The sequence below is a fragment of the Geotrypetes seraphini genome, chromosome 9 (assembly GCF_902459505.1).
Source record: "Geotrypetes seraphini chromosome 9, aGeoSer1.1, whole genome shotgun sequence".
NCBI classification, from domain to species: Eukaryota; Metazoa; Chordata; class Amphibia; order Gymnophiona; family Dermophiidae; genus Geotrypetes; species Geotrypetes seraphini.
The window spans coordinates 125,982,672-126,010,188 of record NC_047092.1 but is presented as its reverse complement, the minus strand read 5'-3'; the positions used below and the strand labels follow the sequence as shown (position 1 = coordinate 126,010,188).

Here is a 27,517-nt window from a genome sequence, read left to right as displayed (position 1 = left end):
GACAGAAGGGCGAAGTCACATCAATTACAAATAGGAGACCAAGTTCTTATATTAGTGCCCACTGACCCCTACAAGTTCCTGGCACAACAGAAGGGTCCTGCCACAATTGTGGAGAGGGTAGGTGATGTTGATTATCGGGTCAAGGATGATAAGGGGAGATTACAGACTTATCATATCAACCTATTGAAACCCTGGAAAGACTAGGAGGTATTGGCTTTGGTGGCACAACAGGGGCAGGAAGATAACCTGGGTCCTGAGCAGTAGTGACTCGTGGCCAGTAGGGGGTGATGTCTATGGGATGGTAATGGAATGGATGTCAGGACATGATAGTGCAGTATTTTTGTAGAGTTTTTCTACAAAAGGGCCTGTTTTTCGTATGATTCTGGGTAACTCTAGTTAGATACAAGCGTATGTGTTAGTTAAGGCCATGCCCAATAGAAGCGTACGAAAAACTGGTGAATAAAAATCTGAATATGGATGTAGCCAAGGCCAGAAAAACACACTACAGATTAATATTAAGGGAAAGCATAATAATATTCTTTTTATGTATTTACTAATACGCTAGATCATGGAGGAAATCAGGATATACATGGACTCCATTTTGTTCTCTGTCTTTTCTGTATCTTCTGTGTCTTGGACTCCATTTTGTGTCAGTGACTTTCTGTCTGTGTCCTTTGTTCAGAGTTTTTCCCGCTTTTAGCAGCGTGGTTCTAATTGATACCAGATGTGCCTCAGGGTGGTTAGAAAAAATATTAGATTACGTATCCTAAACTAAGATATAACGTATTAAATATGAATGAAAATACATGGTCTGAATGGATGTGGGGCCCCAAGCAAGTGCTGAATGAATGGATATGAAAGAATTTATATTAAAAATGAAATGGTTTATAAAAAGAAATTTAAAGGAAGCCTGAGCACAATATCTGGAAATAATTAGCCCTTGCTTTTTTGGGATTCTGTTAAAATACTAGGGGTAATCATTGATAAAGAGCTCACTTTTCAGCAGCATATTGATGCTGTGGTTCGCTCCTTTGTGCTCTTTATCAAATTTGAGCAGCTGGGTCTCTTCTTTCTTTTTCTCCAAGGCTGACCAATTTTCAGCACTGTTTGTGGGTGTAACATGAAACTTAGTTGTTCAAAGCAGGCTTAGAACATTTCAGTATCTTGCCTGACACATAGACAAATTGTCTAAAAAATGTTTTAAGAATGATAAAAGGAATATTGGATATGTTATAAAATGTTAATGTATATTCAGAAATGAATACAGTGGTGCCTCGCATAACGAACGCCTCGCACAACGAACGCTGCACACAACGAACTTCATGTCTTGATTCACACAACGAACTTCGTTTCACACAACGAACTTCACACAACGAACTTCGTTTCACACAACGAACTTCGTTTCACACAACGAAGTCGCCCGAGCTGCCGATGTATTGCATCCTTCCGCGCAGGCACTGCAGGCAGTCGTTAGTCACTGCGCTTAACTGCCCTCTCTCACTGTATACAGTCGTCCTTTTAAGATAAACTCAATATTTTTTATATATCATGGCTTCTAAAAAAAGCAGGAAGGTGATTTCTGTTGAAATGAAACGGGAAATAATTAGAAGGAGTGAATGTGGGGTAAAACAGTGTGACCTCGTCAAAGAGTTTGGCCTCAGCAAGACCACCATTTTCACCATTTTGACAAATTTATCTTTTTTTATGTCATCTTAGCATATTTTATGCTGCAGAACGAATTATTTTTTTTAACATGTATTGTTATGGGAAAACGCGTTTCACATAACGAACTTTTCGCATAACAAACTTGCTCCTGGAACGAATTAAGTTCGTTGTGTGAGGCACCACTGTATAAACAAAACAAATGTAATTTCTGAAATTTTTAAACGTAGAGGAATTTTCTTTGTCTAACTTTAAACACCACCTCTGTTAATTTTGATTGGCTGACAGCCAATGATGTCACACTGAGCCAAAGGTATATAATGGGGTGCTTCGAAGTATAGAGCTGAGCTCGTTATCAGGAGGCCAGCATTTTGGCAACTATAACGACCTCCCGCTAACGCAACTGCTAACACAATTATGCTTTATTCTTTTGGTTTCATGATTGAAAAATATAAACAATAAAAGTACTTTGGTAATTTTGTGTTAGCGTCATGTTCCATGTTTTTTGTTATTTTTCACACCTTGAGTGAAAGCTAGCAGCTTAATTGGTAGCTGCAGCTTTATGAGTGCGCAGGCGTCCAATGCCCATGCTCAGTCCACAGATGACGGACTTTGGTACTGAAGGGGAAGTTAATGTAGGGACGGCCCTTACACAGATATAAGTCCATCAAGTGCAGGAAATAGTCCGACAGTATGGAGATGTTTTCTTTGCTGTCCCGGGGAAAACTGGGGTAGTTTTCCATGATATTGTAATGGTACCAGGTAAGATGGTATGGGTATGCCCCTAGAGACTATCAGAGGAGAAGAAGGCAATGGTGGAGGAGTTGGTACAAGAGATGTTAACTTTGGGGATTATAAAAGCCTCGCAAAGCCTTTGGTGTAGCCCCATTGCCATCGTGCCTAAAGCCGACGGGACACTGTGTTTTTTTTAATTGATTTTCGTCAGGTAAATGAGATGTCCCAGTTCAACGCATTTCCTGTGCCAAGGGTAGATGAATTGCTGGATAGATTGGGGTTAGCCCAATTTTTGCCTACCCTTGACCTGACAAAAGGCTACTGGCAGATCCTGCTTACTGAGTCTGCTCGGCCTAAAACCGCATTTAGCACGCCCCGGGGCCTATTCCAATTTAAGCGGATGCCATTTGGCCTTCGGGTCATGGGGATCCCGTGGGGACACCCCCTAGGGTCGCGGGGATCGCGTGGGGATGCCCCCCTAGGGTTGCAGGGATCCCATAGGGACGCCTCGTAGGATCACGGGGATCCTGCGGGGTTCGATGCACTCGAGCTGCAAGGCTCGTCTTCTTTTCCCTACCTGCCCTGCCGCAGCACACAGCTGAAGTCTTCTATGATGTCAGCGCTGCCGCTCTTGATCCCGCCCCCTCAAAAACAAGAAGTCACTTCAGAGGGGGCGGGATCGAGAGCGGCAGAACTTCGAGCGATGCAAGCAAGTGGAAAAGTCCCGTGGCGTCTCTCTTTGCTTTTACCATCCAGTTTAACATTACCAGCGCAGCCGAAGGCAGGGCTGATGGCAGCTAAGAGAGCTGCCGGTCCTGAGAATAGGGAGGGTGATTCAGGACCTGGCGGCCCCCACCCTGACCATTTCAGTGCTGTAGGGAGGGAAGGAGGGAGGCAGGCTTTAGCGCGGGAGGGGAAGCGATCGCCGGTCCCTTGTCCCCTCGACAGCTTCAGGACACTCTTCCTGAAAACGGGACATTTCGGCGTCCCGACAACGGGACGGTCGGTTACCTTAAGTAAGGAGGGCGGCAGTAAGGAGGGAGGGAGCGCGATAGGGGCCAGGCCGGCTATGCACCCCACCTAAGACTGCACCAGGGGTGGGCTGCACCCGGGGCACCCCACCCCCACCCCCACCCCCCTTGGTATGCCACTGCCTGTCACCACAGATCACAACTACCAGGACCCCTCAGGGGATTTAGGAAAGATACGCGGTCCAATTCCGATTCCAGCGTACCTCCATGGAACCACTGCAGCCTGCGCTCTACCCCTTAGTAGACGAACCAGGGGTGAGATGGCTCCCGATCTGGAGACCCGATCTGATCTGCAAGCTGTCTGGAGGGCTTCCTGAAGGTTCTGCTAACAGGGCATCCCCAGAAGCAGACAATCTTTTGAAAAATTTTATTTTTATTCTTTATCATATTATTCACAAGTAATACAACTTGTTAAATTAATTCAGAGTAATAGTCCATCATATAAAAAATAATCACAATACTAATCAGGAGCAAAACAAAATCTTAATGGAAATAACTCTTTCTTAGACCTCAGTTAGGAAGAACGATCTAAATTACAGAGTAATATAATCAAAGTAAAATTGAAAAAAGGCTTAATATGTCAGCCCCTCCCCCTCGGATTTTAATTTTTAGAGATAGACTCTCCACCTCTGATTAACCCCTTAAGGTCCAAAAAGGATCTTTATGATCAGGTGCATAAAAACATATTTTAAACCCATATACTTGACTATGCACTTTGTGACGAACCCACTGTCAGCACTGGTTTCGTCTCAGGGAAGAGCAGAAATAAAACACGGTCCCTGATAAGAAGAGCTGACCAGGTAAACGGCATAGATATGGAAGTGGATGACTACGCCTCTGTTAGTGAGGCAGAGCAAGACACTTATGAGACTAGTATCACTAAGCAGGATGTCTCTTGTTAGAGTAAAACTTGTGCTAAACCAGCTAAGGTTCCAGTTGTTAAAATGTAGCCTGTTCCTTTAAGGAGAGGTCAGTGCAGGGAGCCCAGGTTGAGCCCTGCTCTGTTTTGAAGGAAGCTACAGCCCATCCCCTTTCCTAGGAGAAGATGATGTGGCAATGAATTACTTAAGGAGAAAGCTTTGACCAACAGGGGAATCAGAACAGGAGGCATCACAGGAATCTGAGGGGAAGCACTTCCCTTAGGAACAATGGAATGGGCAGGATTGTGAAATTGCTGAAGAGGAACCACTGTTGGGATCAGCTAAATAGTGCTCAGAGTTTGGAGAACCGATGGCCACACGTGAACTCTCATTACAACAGCCATTGCCAGAGGACTGCATGGAAATTGAGTCCTGAACCAAGAACAGAAAGAAAACATTGACTGGTTGCAAGTAAGCTCCGTGGGAGGTTTTTTTTTTCCTCTTGAAAAGAAAAGCTGTGCTTTCCTTCCAAGGAAAAGAAGAAGGCATGTTTGTTTGCATTTGACTTTCTTTTGCTGGGACTTTTCCTTGCCTGTTCTAAGGCTGGTAAAAGCAATGAAATTCAGGATTTGTTTGTACTGTGTTATCTAGTGAACAGTTGTTGCCATTATTTACCTGGCTCAGATAATCTCATTAAGCACTGCTGGAGCTGTGGCAGAGGCTTCTGAAACCCCAAGTTGGAGAGGGTTTGAAAGTTAGTGCAGTTTATATATGCTTGAACTGTGTTATGTTTTCAAAGCTGTTCAAGCCTTATAGCACAAGTAATCTTCAGTGCAGGACATTTTGGACTGAAAGCTTGAAAGGTAGGTTTTTTTCCCTTGATTAAAGTTTATGAGTTCCTCACCTGTATGAAGGTGAGATAAACCTTTTTGCACTGAAAGAACTTTAACCTGGTTCCCTGGTGAAGAGAACTTTCTCCAAGGAGCTGCAAAGCCCAGGGAAAAGAAAATGGTTTTGTGCATTACCTTTATTTTGTTACCAAAATAGAATGTTGACCTTTTTGTATTTTGCCAGTTTATTTTCATGCTTTATTAAAGTGACTACTTTGAATAGGGACCAGTTAAACGTCCAAATAAAATTCAAACCTTATGATTGAACATTGTCTCATGGGATTCATATTTCATTTGCACTACATAGCATTTGCTGAATATACCAGGCGGTTGCCTGTTTTGAAACTCCTGAAGGGCCTCCTCATTTTCCCAGGGGGAGCCAAGCCAAGCTTCAGAAGGTTGTTGTTAGCGCTGCCTGCAGACCTAGGCAGGGGCCTAGCATGCGACAGCTTACAAGGATAAGCTAAAGTAAAAGTAGCCCCCAGCTTCTTTGTATCTTCTCACATTGCTAAAAATAGCTTACGCCTTTCTTGTGTTAATTTTGTGACATCATGGTGTAACCATATATGTTGACCACAGAAAGGCGTACCTATTTTCTTAAAGAATAACCTCATAATTGAGTTAAGATCTTGCTCAAACATATAATTTACAATTAACGTAGCTCTGTCCTTTACATCCGTAAAAACTTTTTCCAAAACTGCTGTTACATTTTGAAAGTCAATATCAGCTGGCACATTTTCAGAAACTGGTAAATTTTCAGAAACAAATAAATCTTCTGAGCCAATATTTCTTTTTGATGTTGGAAGGTAATAGGCCTTATTTATAGGCGGTAATTGTTCTGGTGGAAAAGACAAATTTGCCACCAGAAATATTTTTAAGACATCAATCGGTGACATAGAAAGGATTTTAGGACAATTTAATACTCTTAAGTTCAGTCGATAGTTATAATTTTCAATCATTTCTACCTTGCGTGAAATAGTGGTTTGGTCTCTAATTATAATAGTAATGCAATTTTTCAAAGGAATAATCTCAGAGTCTACCTTCTCTAAACATTCTCGTTTCACTTTTTCAATGCTTGTAGTAAAGGAGTCTACTTTAGTTACCAATGCCTGAACATCTGAAGCAGTTTTTTCCACCTTTTCCTTCATTCTCTTTATGGCCTCCAGAAGAATATCCAGGGTGTTAGCAGGGTTTTTTGATGAGGCTTTGACTCCCTCAGAGTTCTTCCTCCCCTGCTCTCCAGCCGAGAGTGTAGCTCCATCTGCTACCTGCTCTGGGTCACTCCCTCCTCCCCTCCAGAGAACGAGTCGCTGCTCTGCCCGCCTACTGAACAGAGCAGGGCAGAGATCTCAGAGCCAACGCGGAAGCCTGCCACCACTGGGATGTCCGAGGGTCAGCGGCAATCCGCGGCTCAAGGAAACGCTGAAGCGTTTGCTGCGTCGGTGAAGAGGTAAGGGCCACGGGTTGAGACACTCTCACGGCCCCTTTCCTCTTAGTGTGGGGCATGTTAGTAGCGTCTCAAAAGCAGCAATAAGTTTAGAAGCAAAAAGAACAGTCGGCTTGCCACAACTAGATGTCTGCCATCTTGGATTGTTCCAGTCTCCAAAGTTGAAGCAGACAATCTTTAAGGAAAAGTCTGTGATCTCCTGCCGAAGGATCATTCCCTCAGAGTGAATCCACAGCACTTGGGCAATACCTGCGGCACCGAACAAAATAAGACTAGGACTAGGACCTGCCTCAGACCGCGTGTTTGAGACCGCAGGGCTGAGCAGCAAGGGCTTGCTGAAGCCGGAGAGGGGAGACAGGAGAGCCGCCGAGGAAGCAGGAGAAGGCGGGCAGGAAGGCAATCAACTGGGGTAGCGGCGAGAGGGAGCTCCGCCCACCCCCACCGCATCAGAGGCAGCGTCAGCGCCCAGGCTCCTCCTTTATAGGAGACGAGCCACAGCGCGACCTGCCTCAGACCGCGTGTTTGAGACCGCAGGGCTGAGCAGCAAGGGCTTGCTGAAGCCGGAGAGGGGAGACAGGAGAGCCGCCGAGGAAGCAGGAGAAGGCGGGCAGGAAGGCAATCAACTGGGGTAGCGGCGAGAGGGAGCTCCGCCCACCCCCACCGCGTCAGAGGCAGCGTCAGCGCCCGGGCTCCTCCTTTATAGGAGACGAGCCAACGGCGCACAGCCGTTCGGCGTGCGGCGAAGGCGAGCGGCAAAGGCGCTCGCCTTAGCGAGAGCGCCTTTGCGAAGGAGCCTTGCGAGGGAGCCAGAAATGCCAAGTAATTCACTTTTCTCTTCTTTTTTCTTTTTCCTTTTTCTCTTTCTCTCTCTCTTACCCACAGCAGGAGCACACCAGCACTTCACAAGAGCGATGGAGGACCCAGGATCCCAGAGGTACTTTCCGGTATACTGCACAGAGTGCAATATGTACGACTACCTCCCTTTGGGAAGGCGGGAGTACATATGCAGTCGGTGTCAGGAACTGGAAAGCCTGAGGATGGAGGTCGGCAGATTGAGGGTCAATGTCCAGGAGCTAGAGGGACTGGAGGAACTGCGCACCACAGAGGAGACGAGCTGGTCTACCCAGAACACAGACGGAGCAGGCCCCATTGTGGACCAGATGAGGGACCTCAAGAGATTCATTGAGGAGGCCTATAGGACGGTGGAGGAACGAGATCAGCAGCAGCACGGACAAATGTCGGTAGACGAGACCCAGGATCCACAAGGCGATACCGGGGAAAGACCTAGCGGAGGGACAATGCAAGAGGAGGAGACCGCGACTCATCAGGACCCCGAGGGAGAGACACCACACTACACCGAGGACACGGACCTGAGGCAGAGGAGGTTGCCGAGGAAAGGGAAGTCTGCTATTGTGGTGGGAGACTCGATCTTGAGAGAGGTAGACAGTCACGTAGCTGGAGGAAGGGAGGACCGGCTAGTGACTTGTCTCCCAGGGGCCAGGACACGAGACATCACTGACAGGATCGAGAGGATCCTGGACGGAGCAGAGACAGAGGAGACTGCGGTAATAATCCACGTCGGAACAAACGATGTGAGCCGGAGGAACTTCAGCATGGACGCACTGACTGACCAGTTCAAGGTCCTGGGACGAAAGCTGAAGCGGAGTACCCGGAGGATAGCTTTCTCAGAGATCCTGCCTGTACCGAGAGCAGATGCAAAGAGGCAGGCAGACCTCCAAGCTATGAATGCATGGTTGAGGAGATGGTGCCAGGAGGAGGGCTTCCGATTTGTGAGGAACTGGACGTCCTTCTGGGGAAAGAGCAAGCTCTACCGGCGGGACGGCCTGTACCTGAGCACAGCGGGAACCAGACTACTGGCAACCAATTTAAGGAAGGAGATCGAAAGGGCTTTAAACTGAAGAGAGGGGGAAAGCTGACAGCTGATCTGATGTTGACGCTTCGGACAACAGCATCCAGAACAGATGCTGAACGGGCTGACTGCAGGGAGGAAACAGAGGGACCGGAAGATCTACAAATCAGACAGCGAGGGAAACATCAGGTAAAGGGAGATTGCTGGGAGAAGACTAAGGGGCATGGGGACACAGGGGGACTGGGTGGCATAAGGGCGAAAGCCGAGGGTAACATAGAGGCACCACAAGGCAAGGGGGATCAAACAGAGGCTCAAGGGATGACAGCCCAGGAGGGGGCCGGTAGGGCTAAAAATCCCAGAGGAAAAGCGGGAAAGTGGGGTGGCAGGAATGTGGGGAAGCTGAAAGCTAAGAGGGTAAAGGCTGAGGGTAAAGCAGAAACACAGAGAGTGGGAAAACTGCCAGAAATCCAAGGGCAAGTGGACCAGGTAAATGCAGAGGTGGAAGAAAAACGACGGGACCTGCGGTGCTTATACGCAAATGCAAGAAGCCTCACGACCAAGATGGGCGAACTAGAAGTCGTCGCCAAGGGGGAGGACCTGGATATAATTGGAATTGTAGAAACCTGGTGGACAGAGGAAAATCAATGGGATATAGCGCTGCCGGGGTACAAGCTCTATAGGAAGGACAGGACCCACAAAAAGGGGGGAGGCATAGCACTATATATAAAGGAATCTATCCACTCAGTCGGGATGGATATGGCAACGAAGACAGAGGGGCTGGAATCGCTGTGGGTCAAATTACCGGAAAACAAGGGTGCGGGCATAAAACTGGGGCTGTACTATCGACCACCTGGTACGCCAGAGGGAGTCGGACACGACTTGGAAACGGAATTGAGACAGGAGTGCAGGACTGGAAGTGTAACAGTGATGGGGGACTTCAACTACCCAGGGATAGACTGGAGTACGGGTCACTCCAACTGCACTAGGGAGACAGGATTTGTAGAAGCTGTGAAGGACTGCTTCATGGAGCAACTAGTCAAAGAACTGACGCGAGGGGGTACTACTCTTGACCTCATCCTAAACGGATTAGGGGGGCCTGCAAGAGGGGTAGAAGTGGGAGGACCACTAGGCAACAGTGATCACAACATGATCAGATTCACATTAGAAAGGGGGACACCCATAGTTAGGAGGACTGCAACAACTGCGCTGAACTTCAAGAAAGGGAACTACGTTGCTATGAGGGAAATGGTGGGGAGGAAGCTCAGAAACATCTTTAGGATGGAGACTGTGGGAAGCGCCTGGACCCTACTCAGGGACACCCTGCAGGAAGCACAGAGAATGTACGTCCCCAATTTCAGGAAAGGCTGCAAGAACAAGCGATCAAAGGACCCGGTTTGGATGTCAACAGAAGTAAAGAGGGCGATAAACGACAAAAAGTATCTTTCCGGAGATGGAAAAAGGACCCAACGGAGGAAAATCACCAGGCGCACAGGAAATGCCAAAAGGAATGCCACCGGGAGGTTAGAAAAGCAAAAGAGAAATACGAAGAGGGGCTGGCCAAGGAGGCGAAAAACTTCAAGGCATTCTTCAGTTACGTTAAGGGGAAGCGACCAGCGAGAGAGGAGGTAGGGCCGTTGGACGATGGGGACAAGAAGGGAGTGATTAAGGAGGATAAAGAAGTAGCTGAGAGGTTGAACACGTTCTTCTCGTCGGTCTTCACGAGCGAAGACACATCTAATATACCAGACTCAGAGGAGCTCACGAGTGGGGAGCAGGCTGAAAAATTAGAGCACATAGAGGTAAGTAGGGAGGATGTCCTCAAACAGATAGACAGGTTAAAATGCGGCAAATCACCGGGCCCGGACGGGATCCACCCAAGGGTTCTGAAAGAACTAAGACAGGAAATAGCGGGCACAATCCAACATGTTTGCAACCTATCCTTGAAAACTGGTGAGGTGCCAGAGGACTGGAAATTGGCAAATGTCACACCGATCTTCAAGAAGGGATCGAGGGGTGACCCCGGGAACTACAGGCCGGTGAGCCTGACTTCAATAATAGGGAAGATGGTGGAAACTATGATCAAGGAAGGCATTAGCGAGCACATCAAGAGAAATGGCCTACTGAGAACAAGCCAGCACGGATTCTGCAAGGGATGGTCGTGCCTAACAAACCTTCTGTACTTCTTTGAGGGAATAAGCAGTAGGATGGACAATGGGGAGCCCATAGACATCATTTACCTCGACTTTCAAAAGGCTTTCGACAAGATGCCACATGAAAGGCTACTTAAGAAACTGTGGAACCACGGGGTGGGAGGGGATGTGCACAGATGGATCAAGTACTGGCTGTCGGGTAGACTGCAGAGGGTTGGAGTAAAGGGTCAATATTCTGACTGGCGGGAAGTCACGAGCGGTGTGCCACAGGGATCGGTGCTGGGGCCTTTACTCTTTAACATATTCATCAATGACCTGGAAAAGGAGGCAAAGTGTGAGGTTATAAAATTCGTAGACGATACCAAACTGTGCGGCAGAGTTAGGACCAGGGAGGAGTGTGAGGACCTACAAAGGGACCTGGACAAGCTGGAAGACTGGGCAAACAAATGGCAAATGCGCTTCAACGTGGACAAATGCAAGGTCATGCATATAGGGGAAAAAAACCCGTTGTTCAGCTACAAATTAGGGGGGTATTGTTGGGAGACAGCAGACTCGAGAGAGACTTGGGTGTGCTGGTGGATGCATCACTGAAACCATCTGCACAGTGCGCAGCAGCCTCGAAAAAAGCCAACAGGATGCTGGGCATCATAAAGAGGGGCATAGCAACCAGAACACGGGAAGTCATCATGCCATTGTATCGAGCGATGGTGCGTCCACATCTGGAATACTGCGTTCAGTATTGGTCGCCACACCTCAAGAAGGACATGGCGGTACTTGAGAGAGTCCAAAGGAGAGCAACGAAAATGGTAAAAGGGCTGGAACACTGCTCATACGCCGAGAGGCTGGATAGGCTGGGGCTCTTCTCTCTGGAGAAAAGGAGACTCAGGGGAGATATGATAGAGACCTTCAAGATCATGAGGGGCATAGAGAGGGTGGATAGGGACAGATTCTTCAGACTGAAGGGGACAGCAAATACGAGGGGGCATTCTGAGAAACTGAAGGGAGACAGGTTCAAAACAAATGCAAGGAAGTTTTTTTTCACCCAAAGGGTCGTGGACACTTGGAATGCGCTACCGGAGGAAGTGATCAGGCAGAGTACGGTACAGGGATTCAAGCAGGGATTGGATGGATTCCTGAAGGATAGAGGGATCGTGGGATACTGAGGGAGGAGCTGGGATGTAACACGGGTGTAGGAAGTTAACCAGGAAATGAGTAAACCAACCTGGTCGTGCTTGTGTAGACCTGAGGGCTAGGACTTCGATAGGAAGGCAGGACTTAAATGGGAAACCAAGGTGGCAGGGGAGCCCCTTCTGATGATTCAGACAGGTCTTGACCTGTTTTTGGGCCACCGCGGGAGCGGACTGCTGGGCAGGATGGACCTGTGGTCTGACCCGACAGAGGCACTGCTTATGTTCTTATGTTCTTAAATGAGAGAAAAAAAATCATGAGCAGAAGAAACTAGAAGTTCTCAGCAAGGCTGCAGAAACAAACTGAGCTGGGAGGGGAGTGTCCTGAGAGGAGTCCTAGGAGAGGGGGAGTGTTTTATTTGAAAGTTCTGCAGCCAAGGCTGGAATAGATGCAAGACCCGGGGGTGAAGCTTCCAGAGGTTATTGTCCAAGAAACTACCGGTATATTAGGGCTGTGAGGAATGAGAGGCAGAAAAAAATAGATGAAGTTGGTGAGGAGGTGAATACAGAGGGTGGAAATGGGGGACTAATAAGTGAGTGAAAGACAGGAGATGAAGAAGAAATGAAAGAAAGAGAGAAAAGTAATGGGAGGGATGGCAAGGGGATGAGAGTGGAAGATAGAAAACTAGTTGGTGAGAGAGGAAAAATGACTGAGGACTAGAACTTTAGCATAGAGAAGGGGTGATATTTATGACGGAATAGAGAGGCAGTGAAGAGTAAACTGGAGTAAGAGTAAAAGATCAGTGTTACACACAGATCTAGAGAATGAAGGAAAGACAGGTGAAGAGAAAAGGAATGGATACCCTAAAGAAAAAAAAAAACTTATGAGAAGGCTTGAAAGAGAGACCAGGACAAAATCAATTAAAAAAATTAAAATGCCCAAAGGTAGGAAAGAAACATTTTATTTCCAGTTTTTAGAGCTTAGAATAGCAGCCATATATGGACTTAGCAAAAATGATATTCTGCATAAGTTCCAAGAGTCATATTCAGAGAGAAAGGACAGAGCAAATGAGAGAGGAAAATAACATAAAAGCAAGTCAAGAAGGATAATTTAAAAAAACCAAAAAAAACCCCAAGTGGGAGCAAACACAAAAGGATAAGATATGGAAAATCTACCTTCACAAAGGCATCTCGTCCATCAGAAGCTTGGGCAGTGCTCAGGGGCATAGACATACTTTCTCCACGGATGATGATAGAGTGGTTAATTAGGCTCGTTTGCAACTCTCCTGAATCCACCTGTTGGCAAAATAAAATGAGAAGGATGAGGATTATATTACCTGCACCAGAGAAGTAATTAGGGCACTACTTGGTTCCACAGTTTTCTAGAAAAGGCTGATCCAGTCCTGGTTTATCCGTGCTAGCAGGGTTAACGCGCGTGACACTTCATCACGCGCTAACCCCCCCCCCTCCCCGCTGGCCAATAACTACTGCCTGCTCAAGAGGAGGTGGTAGTGGCTAGCGTAGCCGGCGGTTTAACGTGCGCTATTATGCGCGTTAAACCGCTAGCGCGGCTTGATAAAAGGAACCCTATATGTATAGATTTGCAGTCCCAATTTTTTTTTAAAGGAAATTAGAACTACAGCAGCTGGTAGTTTTATAAAGCATATTCCATTTATAAAAGTCCTGTTTATGTCAATATGCTTATGGTAGCACTTTATAGCAATTACAAAAAAAAGTGCTGCGAACACCATTTACATAAAATATTGGCTTTAGTTAGTTGTATCTTCAGAGATAATGCAAGATAATAATCCCCTTCCTTATGTGTCCATCTTTTACTATTTTAACATTGTAGTTCATTCTATCCCACTTCTCATGTATCGTCTTCATTGATTTTTTTACAATGAGCAGGATAGTAAATTCTAATAAAATTTGGAAACTTGGCTAGCACTAGGGGAGATCTGGGCAACTGCCGTGGGCCCCCATGCCACAGAGGGCTCTAATCCTGCCCAAACGGGGCACAGCCTACAGTCCCCTTTCTAATTTCTGCCTTGGGCCCTGAATACGCATTATGTGGTATGTGGAAAAATGTATGTGAAATTGAAATTAAAATTAATCACTTTCAATCTTTAGAAAATAAGTATTCTAGAGGGCATGCCAAAAATATATTTGGGAACTGCATATGTATACTGAATTTCCATGGACAAACCAAACAAAAACTGCAGGCTATGTACAAGATGCAGGCAAAGTTTATTATACCAATATTAGAATGCAGTAATATCCAACCTTATTACCAACCAAAGGACCCGACATGAGAAAGTTAAGTGTATGTACATACTTCTAGCTGTATAACAACCTGGTATTTAAAAATGTACACAGTTTCTGAAAATCAGCATATTGGATTTAAAGTGCCTATGAACATTTAAGCACCTTATTGATAGTTTGTGAGCTTTTACCACCTCCAAAATTGGTGGTTGTAAGGGCTCAAGTGCTACTTTTTGGCAATAGCCATGCATTTATAGCAACATTAGTGCAAGGCTGTTAATTCAAAAATATGGAAAACTGGCCAATTTCCAGCAGCAGTAAAAATGGCCCTAGCATGTGTAAGGGTTAGCTAAGGCCACTTTTTAACCACAGCTTAGTAAAAGGACCCCCTAAATGTCAGCAGAATGAAACCCAGATCCTGGATTTCCAAGATCTACCTACTGTGCAATTCATAACATAACATAACAAATTCACTTATATACCACAGTAACCTCTCAGTTCAACATGGTTAACAACAATCAAGACACTATAAGACTGAATTATAATCACATTCAGAATAATTTGTCAAATAAGTAGGTATTTAACATTTTTCTAAAGGACAGATAGGAGTTGGAGTTTGTTATCAGGATAGAAAAAGGTTTATCCCATGATCCAACTTGAAAAGATAGAATTCTATGGAAAAATCTGTTGTATATGCAACCTTTTACAGTAGGAAATGTAAATAATCCAAATGCCGAGAAAAACGTTTTCTGTCAGTAAATTTAAAGTGATTAATAATATAATCAAGTATAAGGCCAAACAATGTCTTGTAACAGGTACAACCTAACTTGAATAATATTCCTGCCTCAACTGGGAGCCAATGTAGCTCCCAATAGAATTTAGTTACATGATCAAATTTTTTTCAAGTTGAAAATCAACCGAACAGCCGTTTTCTGAATGATCTGCAACCTTTTGATATTCTTTTTGCTGGAGGCTAAATAAATGATGTTACAATAATCCAGGGAACTCAAAATCAACAATTGTACCAGTAGTCTAATTCCACCTTTTACAAAACTGTGAAAGTGGTTTTTAGTGCCAGCTAGCACACTGAATTCTGAATGCTCTGCCCTGTTCCCTACACTCATAGAATTCCTATGAGCGTCGGGAGCAGTGCAGAGCATTCAGTCCATCTGCCTGCACTAAAAACCACTTTTGCAGTTTTGTAAAAAGAGTGGGTGGGTAAATAAGAAAAGATCAAAATATGCCTTAATCGATCACAATTTCCATAGCATAAAATAAGTTTTCCTAACTAGTGCATTCATTTGGCCATCGAGTGATAGATGTTGGTCTAAATAAACCCCTAAATAATGAAATGCTGTTCAACTTTACAGTGTTCTCTGTGAACTTATTGGAAGGTGAGGCCAGGAAGATTTTAGTTTTGTCTGGGTTGAGTTTGAGTTTAAAGTTCTTCATCCAGGAGTCCAGTGTCTGGATTATAGAAGAGATAAATTGTAGAGCATCTGCTGATAAAGATATAATCGGGACTACAATATATCGTCTGCATAGCTATGATTTTAAAGGAAGCTAATTGTGTTCCTAATGAAGCCATTGTATGCAGTATTGACTCCTATAACCCCATATTTTGATGCTGTAATCTGTCCCTTATATACAGAGGCAGCCTTCCCACACATAACAATGTCTGCATCTTCCATTTATAGGGATTTTGCTAGTTTCTGGAGGACATGCAGGCAGCAGCCTGGAGCTAAATTGTATTCAAACCCTAAATTAAAAGCCCTGTCTGTAAGGATCCATCTCAAAAGAAGAGTAGGAAGTGGAGTACCTCAAGTAGTTTGGCTGCAGTGGAATAGTGGGTAGATTGCTGCACATCACAGCAGTCCAGGTTATCATACGTAGCACCTAGAAGGAGCAGCAATGATCCAAGTTAAGAGCAGATACAATATAAATTAAATGCTAAAGCATCTGTACCAGAAAAAAATCTGAGCCTTGAAAAATATCAATTTCTTTAATCAGTGACAGCTGCTCCCAGGTGTGTAACTCTCATATCATTGTATAGCTCTAATACACAAACCTTGGGCTGCATTACTTGTGTTAACATGCATTAATGCACATTATTTGCTGAAGGTTCTATTTTATGAAATGGGACTTTTTACTAATTATGTACAGTATATTAATAACATTAGCATTCACTAATGGTACAGCAGTAACTTCAGTAAGTCTAGCCTTTTGTCTCATAGGAAAACACTTCTGCATTGAGCACTCTGTAACATTAACTTTAGTTTCATTTTCATGTGTCAATATTAGCTTCTATTTCTTTTATTTTTAAATTCTGTGACATGGTACAGAAATGTGTCCTGTATGACCCACAATCACATTTATTTAATTAATTTGTCTTCTAACCCAGTGTTTTTCAACCTTTTTACACCTATAGACCGGCAGAAATAAAAGAATTATTCTGTGGACCTGCATCGATCCATGGACCGGCGGTTGAAGAATACTGGGCTAAGTCGTGGGCCAGATCCCGCCTATCTCTACCCAATCTCCACCCCAGACCCCGCCCCATAATAGTACTAATTGCACCTTGCATGTCCCGTGCCTCATCTGGAAGCCTTCCCTCTGACGTTGCAACGTCAGAGAGAAGGCTTCCAGTTCAGGCGCAGGATGCCCGTAGGAGCCACTGCCCGTGGCTTTGTGCACTGAATCAGTTAGGAAGAAGGAGCTGGCTCGAAGATAACGCCACATCGATCGCACCATGGACTGGCGGTTGAAGAACACTGTTTTGGGCCTGATGCACGTGCTGGCCCTGTGGACCGGTAGGAAATTTCTGTGGACCAGCACTGGTCCATGGACCGGTGGTTGAAGAACACTGTTCTAACCCATTCTCCCTAAAGAGCACAATGTGTATTAGAAACAGAGAAACATGACAGCAGATAAAGGCCAAATTGCCCATCCAGTCTGCCCTTCCACACCATCCATTATCTCCTTTTCTCCCTAAGAGCTTCCACATGCTTGTTCCAGACTATCTTGAATTCACAGTGGCGTAGTAAGGGGAGCGGGGGCGGTCCGCCTTGCTTGAAGTCAGCCAGGCAGGTGAACAGTGCAGGCGGTTAGAACTGCTAGTGGAAAAACTGTGCTGTAAGGAAGTCCAGTTTAAGGGAGAATATCGCATACTGATGGAAAAGAAAGCCAGCTGGGAGAAAGGGAAGGAAGAAATAACCTACAGGATGCAGGAATTGCAAGCCCAAGTCAACCTGTTAACAGTCCAGAGGGAGGACTTCTAGACCAAAGCTGAAACAGCAGGGACCAAAGTGGAACAGCTACAACAGGAGTTGGCAGCAACAGTGCCAGGCTGGCAGAAGACCATGGCTTAGTAAAAGAGGGCCTTATAGAATTACCTCCTTAGGGAGTTACTTATACAGATAATGGTGTTGAATATGCAGATTAAGTTAAACCCTTATGCAGAGATTCCTAAACTTTTTACTATGATGGAACTCCTAAAATATTTTTCCATACACCCAGGAACCCTTAATTTATTTAAACATATACATCATGTTCATGCAAACATATTCTATAATCTAATTTTATGAGGAACCCTGAACAATGCCCAGTTTGGGAATCACTGTCCTAGTGCCAGCATTTAACTTACTACAGTGACAGTTGAAACTGACCCTAATTAGCTACAATAATTCCCCATTTAGTTTCTGTTATTGTCTATGGCACCTTAATGACTAACTGAAAGCATTACGCTGAAGGTATGACAAAACTAAAAAATTGTCCACGGTACTGCTTATGCACCCATGATAATAAAACAGATGGAGGGATAGATATGTGCATTATGTGAGTCATTCAATTTCAAACAGCAGTATCTTTACACTATTCAGTATAGTCAAATTAATACACTCAACCATACACAATACTCAATATTTGCTTTATATAATTCTTGGATCTCAGCGATGTGTCTCTATAGCAATCATAGTTTCATTGCTGCTAGAGAGGTCTTACATCAAATCCTCACTGATCCTTTTAAATTTTTTTTCCTTTTTTTTTTTATAAGTATAGTATTTCATTCATTTATATCATGAGATGATGTAAATGAGTGAAATACTATGGGGCTCATAATCGAAACGGGAATATGTCTAAAATCATGCCTAAATCGGCACTTGGATAATTAAAATGACGTATCTAAAGACAGCTTAGGCCTTTTCAGTGCCGCTTTACACCCAGAGCTGAAAGGGGCATTTTAGGAGGAGTGGTGAGGGCGGAATATGAGCGGGACGTGGGCTGACCTAGACTTAGTCGTACTGCAAGTATAACCAAAAGTTTAATGAGACTGCCTAGACAGAACTTTTACTTAATGACTTAGGTGATCTAAAAACAGGTCTAAGTGCCCAGAAGGTATTCAAAGTGACCAGATAACCACTGAAGACACAAAGTACAGACCCTCACACACTCCCCCAGTGATCACTGACCCCCCCCCATACCATAAAAATCAGAATAAAAACATATATACCTGCCTCCAGAACATCAGGATCTGGCATAGGAAAGCCTAATAGAGCTGCACAGAGATGTCTTAAGTAGTCTGGGGGGTGGGCTAGTGAACCATAGAGAGGAGGACCCAGGCCCTAAGCCACTCTAACCACTGCATTCATGGTGAAACATGTGCACCCCCAAAACCCTATTGTACTGCCATGTAGGTGGCACAGCCATAAAGGCTATTGGGGTGGTAGACATGTGGGTCTAGTAGGTTTGGGGGGGGACTCACCATGACCTATAAGGGCGTTGTGAGATGTTTATGTGGCACCATTCCACATTTATAAAGAAAAGGAAAAAAAGAAAAACGATCAGTGATGATTTGATGTGAGACCTCTCTAGTGAAAATGAAACTATGATCGCTATAGAGTCACATCGCTGGATCCAAGATTTATAAAAAAAAGCAATTATTGAGTATAGTGTATGGTTGAGTGCATTATGTAAATCAGACATACGCAGAATGACTGTGCTTGTAATTACTTTGAAACACTATGTTCCCCAAGTGCAGAATGGCTGCCAACAGCTTGCAGATTTCCCAGTGTTCGGAGTCAGAGAACTGAAGAATTTTCATAGCTGAACGGATATGAGCATACTCCTTGGTATCACTGCGACCTTCACAGGAAGTGCATTTACCCTATAAGAGAACATAAATGTAGGAAGACATCTGGCTGTTACATCACAGAGAATAACCATTATTATGGAGGTAATAGCAGACAGTTCAGCAGATAGTTAAACCAAGCAAGACGATTATTTTCTTCTTTCTATTCTGATTTTCAAAAAGAATTCTGAGATAGTATTGGTGTTTATAGTTCAATTTTTTTTAATTGAAACTTAACACAATAAAGTACAAAAGCACCCCAATCCCAAAAGAGCACCAAGAACTGGGTTCCAAATGAATTTACACAGCAGTTTGACAAAAGGAATCTAACATACCCCAAATCCTTTTAAAATAAGGTAAGCTTCTCCTTTTTTTATATAACAGCTACTTCTTTAAAGTTCAGTACCAAACAAATTGCATTCCACCAGGCATCCACAGATTAGGCAAAAGTATTCTTCCATTCAGTTAAGATATGTTGTATCGCTAACCCCATTAATAGGATATGTTGTATCGCTAACCCCATTAATATATAAAATAATTTATCTTCATCCCTGCATAAAATATTGGACAATACCACAGACCATAAAATTACAAGTTAATAAGTGAGTGGAACCTGAAATTTAAAAATAGCCTCAAGTCTCGATCTTTAGGCATACTGTATAGATAGCTAGATGGCTGGTGGGCATGAGGATCACCTAGTCATTTGCCTGCCTGGTGTGAAGGTGGCGGACCTCAAGCTTTACTTAAATAGGTTTGTAGATAGTGCTGGGGAGGAGCCAGCTGTCATGGTATATATAGGTACCAATGACATAGGAAAATGTGGGAGGGAGGTTCTGGAAGCCAAATTTAGGCTCTTAGGTAGAAAGCTGAAATCCAGATCCTCCTGGATAGCATTCTCAGAAATGCTCCCAGTTTCACATGCAGGACCCAAGAGGGAAGCAGAGCTCCGAAGTCTCAATGCGTGGTTGAGATGATGATGCTGGGATGATGAATTTAGATTTGTTAGGAACTGGGCAACCTTCTGTGAAAGGGGGAGCTTATTTCAAAAGGATGGCCTTTACCTTAATCGGTATGGAACCAGGCTGCTGGCGCTAAAATTTAAAAAGAAGATAGAGCAGTTTTTAAATTGAGATGGGAGGGAAAGTTGATAGTCACCCAGGAGCGGATGGTTCGGTATGAAGTATCCTTGAAGGATACTATTAAAACAGTAGATTTAGGGAGTTCCAATAGAGAGGTTTCAATAATGGTGAAAGAAACCCAGGCGTGTTTAAGAGGCAGGCAAAGTGAAAGACTGAAATTTTCCCTGTCATCTTCTCAATAGCCAGTAGATACAAGGAAAAAACACAAGTGTCTCTATACAAATGCTAGAAGTCTAAAAAATAGCAAAGTTTAGAAAAAAAACTCAGTTAATCTTCATGGGTTAATAAAAACACCACAATTATAAAAAATAATATTGTGGAACATGTAGACTCAGATGAATTTGTCTCATTTATCAATGTGTATTTTAATGCTTGAACAATTTAAACATATTCAATAAATTTTACATTCATTTCAGCAGTTCATTCAGCAGTTGCAGCCCAAGCACAGTACCGGGTAGAGCTTTGGATTCTTGTCCAGAAATAGTTAAGAAGAAAAATTTATTTAAAAAATTTTAAATTGAATAAGGTTGGGCAGACTGGATGGACCATTTGGGTCTTTAACTACCATCATCTACCATGTTATTTATCTGCTTCCTCTGTGACATCCAGGAGCTATTGTTCTACTTTGGTTTTGGCTTTGGAGTTTCCTGATTTGTGTGTGGAACAAGGTTCCTTTTTAACCTCTGGATTGTAGTTGCTTTTTGGGCATAGACATAGACAAACATGATTTTATGGGACAGAGTCAGCATGGGTTCAGCTGAGTGAGATCTTGCTTCACCAATTTGCTGTACTTCTTTGAAGGTGTGAAAAAACATGTGAATACAGGCAAGCCAGTTGATATAGTGTAACTAGATTTTCAGAAAACTTTTCACAAAGTTCCTCATGAGAGGCTCCTGAGAAAATTAAAGAGTCATGGGATAGGTAGCAAAGTTCAGTTGTGGAATAGGAATTGGTTATCAGATAGAAAACAGAGGGTAGGGTTAAATGGCCATTTTTCTCAATTGAGGAGGGTAAATAGTGGAATGCCATAGGGATCTCTACTGGGATCAGTGTTATTTAACTTATTTATAAATGATCTGGAAATTGGAACTACAAGTGAGGTGATTAAATTTGCAGATGACACTAGATTGTGAAAAACTATAGGAACTATAGGAATACTAGATGTCCAAATGGCAGATGAAATTTAATGTGAAAGTGATGAAATGGCAGATGAAATTTAATGGAAAGTGATGCACATTGGGAAGAATAACCCAAATCATAGTTACCAGATGCTAGGGTCCACCTTGGAGGTTAGCGCCCCCCAAAAGATCTGGGTATCATTATAGATAATACAATGAAACTTCTGCCCAATATGCGGCAGTGGCCAAAAAAGCAAACAAGATGCTAGAAATTATTTTTAAAAGGATGGTTAACAAGACTATGAATGTTATAATGCCTCTGTATCGTAGCATGGTGCAACCTCACCTGGAGTATTGTTTTCAATTCTGGTTGCCTTATCTCAAGAAAGATATAGTGGAACTAGAAAAGGTTCAAAGAGCGGTAAGATGATAAGGGAGATGGAACTCCTCTCATATGAGGAAAGACTAAAAAGGTTACGGCTCTTCAGCTTGGAAAAGAGATAGCTGAAGAGAGATCTGATTGAAGTCTACAAAATCCTGAGTGGTACAAGTGGATTGATTTTTTTACTCTGTCAAAAATTACAAAGACTAGGGGACACTCAATGAAGTTACAGGGAAATACTTTTAAAACCAATAGGAGGAAATATTTTTTCACTCAGAATAGTTAAATTTTGGATCACATTGCCAGAGGTTGTGATAAGAGCGGTTAACATAGCTGGTTTTAAGAAGGGTTTGGACAATTTCCTGGAGGGAAAGTCCATTGTTATTGAGGCAGACATGGGGGAAGCCACTGCTTGCCCTGGATCAGTAGGATGGGATGTTGCTACTATTTGAGCTTTTGTCAGATACTAGTTACCTGGATTGGTCACTGTGAGGACGGGCTACTGGGATCGGTAGCAATGAATGTTGTTACTTTTGGGGGTTTTGCCAGGTACTGGTGATCTGGATTGGCTATCATGAGGACGAGCTACTGGACTAGATGGACCACTGGTTTGACCCAGTAAGGCTACTATTCTTATTTTCTTATATTCTAATGCTAAGAAATGCAAGGAGATGCATTTGGACTACAAAACTCTGAGGGAACTATGCAGTTTAGGGGTGAAGAACATTTGTGCACAAAAAAGGAGCAGGACTTAGGTGTAATAATATGGGATGATCTTAAGATGGCCAAAGAGGTTGAAAAGATGATGGCAAAAGCTAGAAGGATGCTAGGGTGCATAGGGAGAGGTATGACCAGTAGGAAAAAGGCGGTATTGATGCCCTTGTATAAGACTCTGGTGAGACCTCATTTAAAATATCATGTACAATTCTGGAGACCGCACTTTCAAAAAGATATAAACAGGATGGAGTCAGTTCAGAGGAAGGCTACTAAAATGGTCAGTGGTCTTTGTCAAAAGGCTTAAAGATTTCAATATGTATATTTTGGAGGAAAGACGAGAGAGAGGGGGAATATGAAAGAGATGTTTAAATACCTATATGACATAAAATGCACTTGAGGCAAGTCTTTCATTTGAAAGGAAGCTTCAGAATGAGAGGACATAGGATAGAGGTGATAGGCTCAGGAGTAATTTAAGGAAATACCTTTTTACAGAAAAAATGGTAGATGCATGGAATAGTCTGCCAGTAGAGATGGTGGGGAGAAAGACTGTGTCTGAATTCATGAAGGTAGGGAGAACAAGAGGGTACTCTCTAAAGTTGAAAGGGGATAGATTCCGTACAAACGTAAGGAAGTTCTTCTTCACCCAAAGAGTGGTAGAAAGCTGGAACGCTCTTCCAGAGGCTGTTATAGAAGAAAACACCCTCCAAGGATTCAAGACAAAGTTAGACAAGTTTCTGCTGAACAAGAACGTGCGCTGGTAGGGCTAGTCTCAGTTAGGGTGCTGGTCTTAGACCAGAGGGCCGCCGCGTGAACGGACTGCTGGGCATAATGGACCACTGGTCTGACTCAGCAGTGGCAATTCTTATGTTCCTAGAGGACCCTCCCAGCCAGTCGGGTTTTCAAGATATCCCTAATGAATATGCATGAAAGAGATTTGCATACCTGCCACTTCCATTATATGCAAATCTCTCTCATGCATATTCATTAGGGATATCTTGAAAACCCGACTGGCTGGGGGGTCCCCTAGGACAGTGTTGAGAACCACTGTCTTAGGAGACAGTGGATGCTGTGCATGGGCAGACCAGATGGGCCATTTGGCCTTTATCTGCCATAATTTTTCTATGTTTCTACCAGTGAGTCAATATTCAAAAAGATTTATACAGATATTGATAGCCTATATCTGTATAAATCTGCTATCTGTAAATATTGAGACTATATACAGAATATCTGTTTAATCAGGTTGAATTATTGTCACTATCCACATAGAGATGGGATAGAGTTAATGCAGAAAACAAAATCCAAATAGCACCAAAAGGTTCCACAAAAGAAATGAAGCAGCAAAACAACAAAAAGATTGTGGAACAGAAAACTGGATGTACCCATTTGCAGTTTAATAAGGGGTTCATAATTAAAAAAAAAAAACCGTCTAAAAAGTGTCCTAAATGGCTACTTGGACGATCAAAAAGCCTGATCGTCCAAGTACCCATAATCAAAGCTGGTTTTAGACGTATCTAAAACCAGCTTAGGCCTTTCACTTGCCACTAAACGCACAGAGAGAAAAGAGGCGTGTTTAGAGGAGGGGAAAGGGCGTGCGGTGGGCGGGAGGTGGACCGACCTACACCTATGCGTGCAGCAGGTATAACCAAAACCTTAGGCAGGTTGCCTAGTCGGCACTTATACCTTTTTGACTTAGACAAAGTCAAAGCAGGTCTAAGTGCCGAAAAAGGGGCCGCTGAGCTGATGGCCGCTGGCGCGATCAGTTCAGCGGCCCGGCAACCTACCCACCCACTCACCGCAACCATCCGGCAGGAGAGATGCCTCATCTCCCCTACCGCGATGTGGTCACCCCTCTACCTGAACTGCCGCGACCCGCGGCAGGAGAGATGCCCAATCTCTCCTACCGCGGGTTGTAGCAGTTCGGGTAGAGGAGTGATTGCATTGCGGCAGGGGAGATGGCCAATCTCTCCTGCCGCAATACATCATCCCCCCGACAATATCGGGGCAAGAGTTAGCCCAAGCCCTCTTGTCCCGCGGCACCCCGACCTCCCTGACGACATCGGGGCAGGAGGAAGCCCAAGCCCTCCTGCCCCGGGCACCCGCAACACCCCGCGACAACATCGGGGCAGGAGAGAGCCCAAGCCCTCCTGCCCCGCCAGCCGCGGCACCCCGCGACATCGGGCCAGGAGAGAGCACAAGCCCTCCTGGCCCCAGCAATCTGCGACCCCCCTGCCGATTATGTTCAGGGCAGGAGGGAGCCCAAGCCCTCCTGCCCTGCGACCCCCCCCAATTACAATCAGGCCAGGAGGGAGCCCAAGCCCTCCTGACCTCTCGCCCCCCATCCACCTACACGATCGTGCAGGAAGAAGCCCAACCCCTCCTGCCCAGGTGGATCCCCCTATCTCCCACCCCCCACTACAATATGGGCAGGAGGGATCCCAGGCCCTCCTGTCCTCGACAACCCCCCTCCCCCCAATGTCTGCCCCCCAATCCCCTGATCGGCCCCCCTACTGACCCACGACCCCCCCCCGCCTACCTCCGCGACCCCCCACCCCCTTCCCTGTACCTCAAATCATTGGCCAGACAGACGGGTGCCAAGCCCGCCTGTCCGGCAGGCCAGCCGGCTCTGGAATGAGGCCGAATTGGCCCAGGCAGCTGAAACCCCGCCCACAGGAGGGGCCTGAGGCACCTGGGCCAATCAGAACAGGCCCAGGAGCCTTAGGCTCCTCCTGTAGGCAAGGCCTTAAGTACATGGGCCCAACCCGGGGTCGGCGGGGGTCACGGGTTAGCGGGGAGGGCTGATTGGGGGCTCGGGGGGGTGGACGTTGGGGGGAGGGGGGCCTGGGATCCCTCCTGCCCGTATTGTAGTGGGGAGTGGGGGATAGAGGGGTCCGCCTGGGCAGGAGGGGTTGGGCTCCCTCCTGCCCGATCGTATAGGGGGGGCGGGGGGCGAGAGGTCAGGAGGGCTTGGGCTCCCTCCTGCCCTGATGTTGTCGCAGGGTGCTGCGGGTGCCCGGGGCAGGAGGGCTTGGGCTCCCTCCTGCCTCGATGTTGTCGCGGGGTGCCACAGGTGACCGGGGCAGGAGGGCTTGGGTTTCCTCCTGCCCCGATGTCATGTGTGGGAGTGTGTGGGGGATGGGGTAGATTCTGTAACCGGTGTTGTTTTTGACAGACACCGGTTACAGACTCCAGCTTTTAGGTGAAGGACTGGCTCCTCCTTCGCCTAAAAGCCCTTGTGTTGGACGTTTGGGGCTTAGGCATTTTTTTGGTTCATTATGGGGTATACGTGTAGATGTCGTTTGGGTACAAGTGTAGATGTAGTGGTGGTCTGGGCATTTAAACAGCTGAATGTAGAGGCAGGCCATTATCAAAACAAGGACGTTTGTTTTGGTTATGGACACTTTCCATGCTTCTGCTTTCATCTTTTAAGGCCTTAGGCCAAAAAGGGACTTAGACGGTTTTTTTGATTATGCCCCTCCACGTGTCTAAATAACTTAAAAACAATAATCATAAAAACAATCCACAAAGGGCGTATACAATCACAAGTGAAGCACAACAAAGAAAAATGGGGAGACCCAATGATCCACAGTGAAAACAATCCACCAATGAAAACAAAAACAAAAACTATGGATACAGATGTTCTGGAGATAATTTATTAAACACTGACATATAAAACCATAAAAATTCAATGAAAAAAGTACAATGATAAAAAAATACAGTGATAAAAATCCAACTGGATCCTACACGGTCCGTGTTTTGGCGAACATGCCTTCCTCAGGGGTCCAATGGTTTGTAAACTCACATATAAAGAATTGGACTGATAACAGTCTATTGTCTTTAAACCTGTGAGCAAAGAACACCGCAGACAAGCTGAAATAGCAAAAAAATGCTAAGGTTTTATATGTCAATGTTTGATAAATTATCTCCAGAACATCTGTATCCACAGTTTTTGTTTTTGTTCACAATCACAAGTGACCCACAGGATAGAAACCAAATAATGTATACAATAAAAATGACCGTGTTTTGGCAAAATAAAAATGCGTACCTCAGGGGTCTTATAGGGTCCTTGGCTGTCTTAAATATAAAAATATAAAGGTCACAAAAAAATCCAAGTAGTTAAGAGGCTACAAACAAGCAGCACAGCTCACAAGACTACAATGTAGTGATAGTGGCTGAATATCATTAATCCGTGTATAATAGCTGGCAGTCAATGGCAATATTTAGCATTGCTATCCACATAGCAGTGCTGAATATACATATTTTTCAGACACTGTAGCAATTAAGCCTTAAACCATACTGACCACCAGCACTGAAAATTGACCCCCAAGTTTTTATTTAGAGTCACTTAGTCGACCAATTTAGCATTTCTCATGAGAAAACATCTGAACAAAATACTTGTAGGCAGAGGATCATTTTCTCAGTTCCCACCACAGATTACTGGGCTGAACAAGCATCAAATTAAGAAAAGCAAATGACAAAATGGAGGTTACCTTGGTAAGATAGGTGTACTCAGCAGCAGTGCCCAAATTCAACAACTTCTTCTGCTCTAGAGACATTCCTTGCACCATGCAATAAAATATGTGATAATTCCTTTCCCCTGGAGCCTGGAATGAAGAAATCATAATCCAGAGTAGAAACAGGACCATAGATGTTAGCACATACCTCAGAGTAATAAGGAGCTCTACAGGCATCATCATGGGGTGAAAAGGGATATGTCCCCATTATAATCCTCTTTGTTTCCTCCCACCTCCCTGTGTTACAAGCCTGTTGCTTTTTCACCACTCCCTGGTAGTAAAGAACACATATAACCCAATATTTAAAATATCTAGGTACCTATTTGGAATCTAGCTAGGTACTTGGGACCTGGGTTGGCCAATATTGGAAACAGAATACTGGGCTTGATAGACCTTCGGTCTGTCCCAATATGGCAATTCTTATGTGGGTGTGTGAGAGAAATGGCAGAGGGTCATGCTGTGGAATATGGTGGTAGTTGGGGATATGTACA

The 27,517-nt window shown here is 44.6% G+C and overlaps 1 protein-coding gene across 2 annotated transcripts in view; it reads right to left on the bottom strand.

Moving 5' to 3' along the window:
- MYO7B (myosin VIIB) overlaps positions 1-27,517 on the bottom strand; it is a 302,847-nt gene that overhangs the window by 187,063 nt on the left and 88,267 nt on the right. For both annotated transcript variants that reach the window (XM_033957613.1, XM_033957614.1), the window contains exons 8-11: positions 27,003-27,116; positions 19,042-19,195; positions 15,854-15,930; positions 12,949-13,068 (exon numbers count right to left, since the gene is read on the bottom strand). In XM_033957613.1, coding sequence (XP_033813504.1) covers positions 12,949-13,068; positions 15,854-15,930; positions 19,042-19,195; positions 27,003-27,116 — 465 coding nt within the window. The remainder of the gene's footprint in view (positions 1-12,948; positions 13,069-15,853; positions 15,931-19,041; positions 19,196-27,002; positions 27,117-27,517) is intronic.